Source organism: Coregonus clupeaformis, chromosome 31 (assembly GCF_020615455.1).
Source record: "Coregonus clupeaformis isolate EN_2021a chromosome 31, ASM2061545v1, whole genome shotgun sequence".
Taxonomy (NCBI): Eukaryota; Metazoa; Chordata; class Actinopteri; order Salmoniformes; family Salmonidae; genus Coregonus; species Coregonus clupeaformis.
The window spans coordinates 17,710,215-17,721,518 of record NC_059222.1 but is presented as its reverse complement, the minus strand read 5'-3'; the positions used below and the strand labels follow the sequence as shown (position 1 = coordinate 17,721,518).

General features: G+C 41.5%; 1 protein-coding gene across 1 annotated transcript in view; it reads left to right on the top strand.

The window, feature by feature from the left end:
* LOC121547672 (integrin alpha-9-like) overlaps nt 1-10,273 on the top strand; it is a 124,163-nt gene extending 113,890 nt beyond the window's left edge. Inside the window, exons 27-28 of the mRNA XM_041859049.2 lie at nt 6,195-6,314; nt 9,003-10,273. Of these exons, the coding sequence (XP_041714983.1) occupies nt 6,195-6,314; nt 9,003-9,101 (219 nt within the window). The 3' untranslated portion in view covers nt 9,102-10,273. The remainder of the gene's footprint in view (nt 1-6,194; nt 6,315-9,002) is intronic.
* The last annotated feature ends 1,031 nt before the right edge of the window (nt 10,274-11,304 follow it).

Here is an 11,304-nt window from a genome sequence, read left to right as displayed (position 1 = left end):
TCTTCAATACTTTGAGCGTTTGCTCTAGCCTGCCTGGAGTGTCAGATGGGCGGGCTTTGCAGTTTTGGGACTATTCTATTGGTCCATTAAGCCAGGCAAGCTCAATCAAGCACAGACACACACACACACACACACACACACAAACTGTCTGGTTGCCACCTATAGTATTGTGTGTGTATGTGCGTGCGTGCGTGCGTGCATGAGTACGTGTGTGAGACCACGTCTCCCCTCCAGAGACAGTATTTAGGCTCACCCCCTCTCTGGCCTTGGAGGTTGGCACTTAGCTAAATTATGAAGGGTTAAGTCAACGAAGGATTTTGTCAGAGTAAACACAGATAATTTAGTGGGTTATTGTGAATTAATGTCATGGGAAGCAGGCAAAAATTAGTTAGACCTATACTTTATAGTGGGATCAGACTGTCTGTTTGTTCAGACTGAGAATGTTTGTTGTGGAGTTCTCCTTTGAATTTAACAAACCAGATCACTTAAATGCATATATGAGCTGACTATACAGTAGTATCAATGTTATGTTTTAAAGTCTGATGTTATATACACTGAAATTGCTATATACATAGCTCCAATTTAGATTTGTATCACATAATGTGCAACAGAATATTATCTGTGGCCTTACTGTGTGAGGATGTTGGAATAGTAGGATTGATTTGATTTATGTTTTGAGATACGTTCACATGTACAATGAAAGAACTAAACATTTCAAATGTAGATGGGTAACAGGCATTTTATGCAACAGAATATTCTACTGTGTTCTTAGATTAGAAGGAGAATGCTGCAATTGTGTGATTGATTTGAAATCATGTAACGCCATGGGATCCTCTATTTATCTTTCTCAGACATTCTTGCTTCATCCAACTCCTTTTAAAAGTCACCTTGGAATAGTCCTCCAGACATTCCAGTCTCTGACACAGCCAAGGTTGCGTTCCAAATGGCACCCTATTTCCTGTATAGTGCACTACTTTTGACCAGGGCTTTGACCAGAGCCCTATGCGTCCTGGTCAAAAGTAGTGCACTTTAAAGGGAATAGGGTGCCATTTGGGACGCAACCCAAGTTATACTATCACTATTGTTCCAAAAAGGAACTTCCCAAGAGCCTGTTTAAAAAGTAAGACATTTCACAGCAGACGCTATTATCAACCAGGAAATTGCATCATCATGCAGTCGTCATTCAACCCTGCACCTTAGAGGCTGCTGCCCTATATACACAGACATGGAATCACTGGTCACTTTAATAATGGAACACTAGTCACTTTAATAATGTTCACAGTGCCTTGCAAAAGTATTCATCCCCCTTGGCGTTTTTCCTATTTTGTTGCATTACAACCTGTAATTTAAATTGATTTTTATTTGGATTTCATGTAATGGACATACAGTCGTGGTCAAAAGTTTTGAGAATGACACAAATATTAATTTTCACAAAGTCTGCTGCCTCAGTTTTTAGGATGTCAATTTGCATATACTCCAGAATGTTATGAAGAGTGATCAGATTAATTGCAATTAATTGCAAAGTCCCTCTTTGCCATGAAAATGAACTTAACCCCCAAAAAACATTTCCACTGCATTTCAGCCCTGCCGCAAAAGGACCAGCTGACATCATGTCAGTGATTCTCTCGTTAACACAGGTGAGAGTGTTGACGAGGACAAGGCTGGAGATCACTCTGTCATGCTGATTGAGTTAGAATAACAGACTGGAAGCTTTAAAAGGAGGGTGGTACTTGAAATCATTGTTCTTCCTCTGTTAACCATGGTTACCTGCAAGGAAACACGTGCCATCATCCTTGCTTTGCACAAAAAGGGCTTCACAGGCAAGAATATTGCTGCTAGTAAGATTGCACCTAAATCAACCATTTATTTAGTTCATCAAGAACTTCAAGGAGAGAGGTTCAATTGTTGTGAAGAAGGCTTCAGGGCGCCCAAGAAAGTCCAGCAAGCGCCAGGACCGTCTCCTAAAGTTGATTCAGCTGCGGGATCGGGGCACCACCAGTGCAGAGCTTGCTCAGGAATGGCAGCAGGCAGGTGTGAGTGCATCTGCACGCACAGTGAGGCGAAGACTTTTGGAGGATGGCCTGGTGTCAAGAAGGGCAGCGAGGAAGCCACTTCTCTCCAGGAAAAACATCAGGGACAGACTGATATTCTGCAAAAGGTACAGGGATTGGACTGCTGAGGACTGGAGTAAAGTTATTTTCTCTGATGAATCCCCTTTCCGATTGTTTGGGGCATTCGGAAAAAAGCTTGTCCGGAGAAGATAAGGTGAGCGCTACCATCAATCCTGTGTCATGCCAACAGTAAAGCATCCTGAGACCATTCATGTGTGGGGTTGCTTCTCAGCCAAGGGAGTGGGCTCACTCACAATTTTGCCTAAGAACACAGCCATGAATAAAGAATGGTACCAACACATCATCCGAGAGCAACTTCTCCCAACCATCCAAGAACAGTTTGGTGACGACCAATGCCTTTTCCAGCATGATGGAGCACCTTGCCATAAGGCAAAAGTGATAACTAAGTGGCTCGGGGAACAAAACATCGACATTTTGGGTCCATAGCCAGGAAACTCCCCAGACCTTAATCCCATTGAGAACTTGTGGTCAATCCTCAAGAGGCGGGTGGACAAACAAAAACCCACAAATTCTGACAAACTCATTGATTATGCAAGAATGGGATGCCATCAGTCAGGAAGTGGCCCAGAAGTTAATTGACAGCATGCCAGGGCGGATTGCAGAGGTCTTGAAAAAGAAGGGTCAACACTGCAAATATTGACTCTTTGCATAAACTTAATGTAATTGTCAATAAAAGCCTTTGACACTTATGGAATGCTTGCAATTATACTTCAGTATACCATAGTAACATCTGACAAAAATATCTAAAAACACTGAAGCAGCAAACCTTTGTGAAGACCAATACTTGTGTCATTCTCAAAACTTTTGACCACGACTGTACACAAAATAGTCAAAATTGGTGAAGTGAAATGAAAAAAATAACTTATTTCAAATAATTCTAAAAAATAAATAACAGAAAAGTGGTGTGTGCATATGTATTCACCCCCTTTGCTTTGAAGCCCCTAAATAAGATCTGGTGCAACCAATTACCTTCAGAAGTCACATAATTAGTTAAATAAAGTCCACCTGTGTGCAATCTAAGTGTCACATGATCTCAGTATATATACACCTGTTCTGAAAGGCCCCAGAGTCTGCAACACCACTAAGCAAGGGGCACCACCAAGCAAGCAGCACCATGAAGACCAAGGAGCGCTCCAAACAGGTCAGGGACAAAGTTGTGGAGAAGTACAGATCAGGGTTGGGTTATAAAAAAATATCAGAAACTTTGAACATCCCACGGAGCACCATTAAATCCATTATTAAAAAATGGAAAGAATATGGCACCACAACAAACCTGCCAAGAGAGGGCCGCCCACCAAAACCCACGGACCAGGCAAGGAGGGCATTAATCAGAGGCAACTTAGAGACCAAAGATAACCCTGAAGGATCTGCAAAGCTCCACAGCGGAGATTGGAGTATCTGTCCATAGGACCACTTTAAGTCGTACACTCCACAGAGCTGGGCTTTATGGATTAGTGGCCAGAAAAAAGCCATTGCTTAAAGAAAAAAATAAGCAAACACGTTTGGTGTTCGCCAAAAGGCATGTGGGAGACTCCCCAAACATATGGAAGAAGGTACTCTGGTCAGATGAGACTAAAATTGAGCTTTTTGGCCATCAAGGAAAACGCTATGTCTGGTGCAAACCCAACACCTCTCATCACCCCGAGAACACCATCCCCACAGTGAAGCATGGTGGTGGCAACATCATGCTGTGGGGATGTTTTTCATCGGCAGGGACTGGGAAACTGGTCAGAATTGAAGGAATGATGGATGGCGCTAAATACAGGGATATTGTTGAGGGAAACCTGTTTCAGTCTTCCAGAGATTTGAGACTGGGACGGAGGTTCACCTTCCAGCAGGACAATGACCCTAAGCATACTGCTAAAGCAACGCTTGAGTGGTTTAAGGGGAAACATTTAAATGTCTTGGCCTAGTCAAAGCCCAGACCTCAATCCAATTAAGAATCTGTGGTATTACTTAAAGATTGCTGTACACCAGCGGAACCCATCCAACTTGAAGGAGCTGGAGCAGTTTTGCCTTGAAGAATGGGCAAAATTCCCAGTGGTTAGATGTGCCAAGCTTAAAGAGACATACCCCAAGAGACTTGCAGCTGTAATTGCTGCAAAAGGTGGCTCTACAAAGTATTGACTTTGGGGGGGTGAATAGTTATGCACACTCAAGTTTTCTGTTTTTTTTGTCTTATTTCTTGTTTGTCTCACAATAAAAAATATTTTGCATCTTCAAAGTGGTAGGCATGTTGTGTAAATCAAATTATACAAACCCCCCAAAAATCAATTTTAATTCCAGGTTGTAAGGCAACAAAGTAGGAAAAATGCCAAGGGGGGTGAATACAAGCCACTGTACATACTGCTTTACTCATTTCATATGTATATACTGTATTCTACTGTATTTTAGTCAATGCCACTCCGACATTGCTCGTCCTAATATTTATACATTCTTTTACTTTTAGATTTGTGTGTATTGTTGTGAATTGTTAGATACTACTACACTGTTGGAGCTAGGTACACAACCATTTCGCTTCACCCACAATAACATCCGCTAACTATGTGTATGTGACCAATAAAATTTGATTTGGTTTGATTATCTCAAACTCCACCAGACCATAGAAGATATTCCCACTGTGTCTGCATCCCAAATGGAACCCTATTCCCTACGTAGTGCACTACTTTTGACCAGAGCTCTTTGAGCCCTTGTCAAAAGTAGTGCACTATATAGGGAACAGGGTGCCCTTTGGGATGCAACCACAGTCCAATTGGAACAGGGTGCCCTTTGGGATGCAACCACAGTCCAATTGGAATGCCTTCTGTGGTCTGATGGAGTTTGTCTATCAGATATAGACTGATACAGTTCTCATAGAGAGCTTTGGATCTTTGGTACAGTACCAGTCAAAAGTTTGGACATACCTACCCATTCAAGGGTTTTTCTTAATTTTTTACTATTTTCTACATTGTAGAATAATAGTGAAGACATCAAAACTATGAAATAACACATATGGAATCATGTAGTAACCAAAAAAGTGTTAAACAAATCAAAATATATTTTAGATTCTTCAAAGTAGCCAGCCTTTGCATTGATGACAGCTTTGCACACACTTGGCATTCTCTCAACCAGCTTCATGAGATAGTCACCTGGAATGCATTTCAATTAACAGGTTTACCTTGTTAAAATATATTTTGATTTGTTTAACACTTTTTTGGTTACTACATGATTCCATATGTGTTATTTCATAGTTTTGATGTCTTACATTTTAGTCATTTTAGCAGACGCTCTTATCCAGAGCGACTTACAGTTAGTGAGTGCATACATTATTATTATTTTATTTATTTTTCATACCCCCCGTGGGAATCGAACCCACAACCCTGGCGTTGCAAATGCCATGCTCTACCAACTGAGCTACATCCCTGCCAGCCATTCCCTCCCCTACCCTAGTCGACGCTGGGCCAATTGTGCGCCACCACATGGGTCTCCCGGTCGCGGCCGGCTACGACAGAGCATGGATTCGAACCAGGATCTCTAATGGCACAGCTAGCTAGACCACTGCGCCACTTGGGAGGACACTATATCTTCACTATTATTCTACAATGTAGAAAATGGTAAAAATAAAAACCCTTGAATCCAAACTTTTGACTGGTACTGTATTTCTAGATAACGAGACACAGATGAATAGGTCTCTGGGTTGTATTTTAAACTCGAGTCTGTGTGTCTGTCTGTGTTGTAATGTAATCTCGGTCTGTGTGTACAGTATTTCTCTGTGTTTCCAATGTAATCTTGTCTGTAGTCATGAATTTCTCATCTTTCACATTTGCATCGCTCAGGAAAGTTAGGATAGTTGTAAGAATACTAATATTTTGGAAACAATTCATATTTTCCAGATGAGTGTTAGTGTATATATTTGTGTTTGACTGTAATCTTGTTGTGTCTGTACATCTGAGTCTATTTGTCTTCTTGTTGTGTTTCAGCTGGTGTTCCAGGAGCCGAGGGGCTAAGTGTTTGGCTGGATGTATCTGTGTGTGTGTGTCTGTGTTTGAGGCTATGTTTGACTGTATTGTTATTGTGTTGCAGCTGGTGTTCGAGGCGCTCCACAGCCAGGAGCCAAGGGGCTATGTTGTTGGTTGGATCATTGCCATCAGCCTACTGGTGGGAATACTCATCTTCCTACTGCTGGCTGTGCTGCTCTGGAAGGTAACACACACACACACACTCACAGACTCTCGCACACACACACACACACACACACACGTACACACACAAACACACATTGTCTTCTGCAGTACAGCGAATAGTCTGGACTATATCTGGTAATTTCCTTGTTATTGGGAGGTGTTTTGTCCCTCATATTGTTTTTAGGCTATAGCCTAGAACACCTCCCCTCTAACTGGTAAACACACACCCATTGTGCTCTAGTCTACACTGTAGCCTCGAACTCTGGTCGACCTGTACCCAGGTCAAAACGTTAACCACTACTCCAATAGGGATATCCCACTTTTGGGAAATTGTAACACAAAGTAATCAAGGCTAGGGTCGTTAAGGACTGTACCCTGTCATTGACTAATTTCACATTTTTTTCCTTTCATAATTATAATTATCATAATTATCTCTAATCTACATAATTAGCTTTCCTCACCACTTAATGGCACTATCTTTAATTGCTGTAGTTTGTGTCATGGTAATGTATAATGCAGGGCTCTCCAACCCTGTTCCTGGAGAGCTACCCTCCTGTAGGTTTTCAATCCAACCCCAGTTGTAATTAACCTGATTCATCTTATCAACCAGCTAATTAGAATCAGGTGCGCTAGATTAGGGTTGGAGCGAAAACCTATTGGACTGTAGCTCTCAAGGAACAGGGTTGGAGGGCCCTGGTATAATGTCACCATCATTGTGCAATTTGTATAAAGCCTCTTGTTTTGTCTGTGGCAGTGCTACATTTCTTCTGAAATAGACAGTCAGCACTCACCAATAAAGGATGACTTTGATTTATTATCAGCAGTCACAATGAACACATTACAGCCATCAAGCCTTTGTCAGTGCTATGTTGTCAAGGGATTGGTTCACACAGAGTCCAGTTGTGAAGTGCTGCTTCTCTTGGATGAGAGCGGCATGCAGTCAGTCATAGGGGAGGTGCTCTTGGCCAGTCTTTAACAACCATACCAGGAACAAAACACGGACTTCACTATAATTTACACCGACCATACATACCACACACACACGCACGCACACACACACAGTCAAGCAGACACACACACATACCATACTACACACATGAAAGAAAGAAAGATCTCAGAAGGGGAAATGGCAATCACCCTGATGTCCAGACAAGAGGCCACCCCCCTTACTTTTCTTCACACAAAACTCCTATTATTTTCCTATTTTCTTACTCCCTTCTTTTTTCCCCCACTGGGAATACCACGACTAAACCCTGGAATGTTGGTCCTGGGATATACTGTGCATGTGCGTGCGTGTGTGTTTGTAACACCAGCCGTCCCCCCTCCCTTTCCCCAGGTCCTTGCACCCTGCCAAAATAAACCCCTCTTACAAGAGCCATATCCACTATTTATCTTTTGAGGAAATTCCTGAGGCGAGGCAGAGGTGTCCCAAATGGCACCCTATTCCCTATATATACTGCACCACTTTTGACCAGGGCCCATAGGGAATCCCATAGATTTCTGGTCAGATGTAGTACACTACTGTATGTACAGATGTAAGATCTTAATTTGATCACTCTTTTGTTGCTGAGAAATGTCCTGCCAGCAGGAAATGCACATTTGCAGTGTATTCAACGTTTAAAAAAGGCTTCTAAAGTATGTAATTTCCATGACAAATGTATCAACCCAAACAAAAACAAAAATATTAATTATAATCCACATTATAATTCAGTTTCATGTTGCTGCAGGATTATTTTGCTGCTGTAGCAAACTGGCTCAAATTAAGATCCAACATCTGTAGGATATAGGGTGCAATTTGAGACGCAGCCTAGAGGTCTGTATCAATAAACGGTGTGGTCAAACAGAGATAAATGAATGAAATCACTACGAGAGAGAAAAGACGACGACAACAAGACAACATATACATTTACATTTTAGTCATTTATATACCATACCACAATGACAGTATTACACACAACCAGCACATCATCATCAAATAAAACATTTAGAATAGTAGAAACTACATAAAACAATATAAAGAATGAGAAGCACAACGAAGACAGCCCAACCAGTGTCACCACAAGAGCAGCGCCTTGAAGCTCACTTTGAGCTCCTAATGGAGCAAAGGGCCTCAACAGTGCATCTTTTCTGATTCCATGTGGTTCTATCCTGGTGGTTGCTGCCTGGTGGCCAGTGTAAAAGAGACTGGTAAATCTTAACAGGTCAAACATCTGGCCGTAGGTCCACTTCACTGACCACTGCTCCTTCCCATTGGCCCTTAGAACAACTGACTACGATGGCTCCTGGAATGGTCTAGCGGTCTGAGCCGCTGCCTCAGGGATGCATGCACCAGTGCAAGCGAGGGTTTGAATCCGACCCACTGCTAGCACACCCTCTCCTCCTACCTTTCCTGTCAGTCTTTCACTGACCTACAGTATATAATACTGTACAAACAAACAATATGAAACCGCTGACCCTAAGAACAACTGACAGGAGTCAAACATCTGGCCATAGGTCCATCTCACTCCCTAACCATTGCACCTGAGATTCTAGCAACTATTGATTGTTGATGCCCATATGAGCATAGATAATGGAATAGAGACGTGTAAATCTTAACAGGTTAAACATCTGGCCACTGCACCTCACCACTGACCCTGAGCTAACAACAAGGGTTTTTATTCTCCTTCCCCCTCTCCTTGTCATCCTCTTCTCCTTCCACCTCTCCCAGATGGGTTTCTTCCGCCGACGCTACCGGGAGATCATCGAGGCCGAGAAGAACAGGAAGGACAGTGACGAGAGCTGGGATTGGGCGGAAAAGAATCACTGAGAGACAGAGAAGCCAATGAGCACGCAGGGATTGGGGATTGGGTCAATGGAGGATCCAATGAGCTGGGGGCGTTCACCACAGCCAGCCAATCAGGACTAAGGGCCCTTCAATCTTCCATATGTGGAAGAGAAATAAATATTCTCCGGATTTGTCGGAGGGAGACTTGACATTTTGGTGGGTGGGGGACAGGGGATCGAGGAAACAAACAAACAGACATCTGAGGTGATGGTTGGTGTGGCTTGCTAGGGTCATATTCATTAGGACCCTAATTCAGTGCAACAGAAAATGGAAATGAGCGTTTCTTATTTGACAAGCCCAATGAGTCTTTTCCTGTTTGTCTTTTCTTCCGTTTGGTGCCAAATGAAAATAACACTCGCAATAAATTTAGTCCCTATGGTGCTTATGGAGGTAACTTCCTGCCAATCAAATCTATGGAGGTAACTCCCTGCCAACAGAAAATAACAGAATGGAACTGTTAAAGAAAGAAGGGGCCTGTTCAGGAGGCTGTAACGTTCCAGAACGTTTAGATAGAAATGTATAGTGCAGAACAGAAATTATTGTCATATATCAGAATAGGGAATTGCATCAGCTCTATTCATTCTATTTCTATCTGCAACGTTCAGAATGTTTCACAACCCTGAATACACCCAAGGAGATTGATGTCCATGGACAGGAAGTGGAAATGACAGATATTATCAGACAAGACCACGAAAACCCTCAGGGCTCTGTTTTAATAGTAGCAAAAATTTATTTTTATACATATTAAAGCCATATTGTGTTAAATTGAGGCTTCAAGAAAGGGTTGGTTGGGGTTTTTGAAGTCTAATGTAAGCATATCTATATGTTTTTCTTTAAAGCACTGATGTCCAAGTTGATAAGAAGAGTTGATGCTATGTTTCCAAAGTTTATCCTTTCGTTTCGATGCCAAAGATAATGTATAGTATATGAGTATAGTATATAATTCTGTACTGTTTCCTGCTCATAGAATATCTCTTGAATATCTCACACATCTCCTTCTCCCTTAGATAGCTATATGGGCAACCAGCCAAAGCTAGTCGTATGAAGGCCCATAGAAATATAATTACTAGAGCGGACATTCCCATTCAAGTCAACATTCTATTTCTATGTGTAGACCTACCATTCACCATAAACAGAGATATATTTTTGTCACACATCAAAGTTGTCATTGTCATGAAGAAATGCTGATAACCAAGCAAAAGAGTTCTATTAAGTTTTTAATTGATTGTATATGTAACGCTTTTCCAGACCCTCAAAGCGCTTTATATAGTAAAGAGGAAACTAACTTCATCCACTACCAAGCAACCCATTGTTCCAGATGCAGACATCATCAACACCACTGTAGCTAGAGCATTTAATTTACAGTTAGGGCTCTATTCAATCTGTATGACTGAAGCGTTACAGATTCCGCGCTAGAAATGTAAAGGTCATTTCTAGCGCGGAAATGACATGCAGTGTTTACCGTGAATGCAGTCTCTGCTAACGAGGGAACATTGACTTTTAATTTCAATCAACCGCGATACGGATTGAATAGAGCCCTTAAGTGTGGTCTTTTCAGACTGAAGTTTCAAATGTACTCTGAGTTAGGCAGAGGAGATAGTGGATAGAGGAGGAGTGGATAGATAGCATTAACAGATATACTAATCATTTTTAGCTCAAAGAAACATTCCACTTGTTGCAACTAAGTTTATAATCTCTTCAGTGTTGTATGCTAGAGGAGAAGGTCCATGAATAAGATGATAGTCTGGAAGATTTCACAAATCATGGTATTTTCCGACAAAACGTTTCAAATGTATCCTATTATTTGAGGAGATGAGTGGAAAGGTTAACATTATACCTTTAAATTCCCATTATACCTGTTTAAATACATAGTAAGAACTGAAGTAACAACATTGTAGTTACAGTAGTGATAGAGTATTGGTATAGGGCTATGCATTAGATGAAAATTAGAACATTTTGGTTTACAGTTACAATTTGTAGTTTTACCCACATCAAGCCAATCTTTTGAAGCTACAAGAAATGTTGTAAAGAAGTGCAATATAGGTTACATTCTTTGAGAATCAAGCGTCAAAAACTGTTTTGGCAAAGAGCTATTGCTCAGGTATCCACATGATCAATCACAAGCATAGCCAGTTTCAAAAGGTTTTTCAATTTCAGTAAACATGTTTTTATGATCCTCAATTTA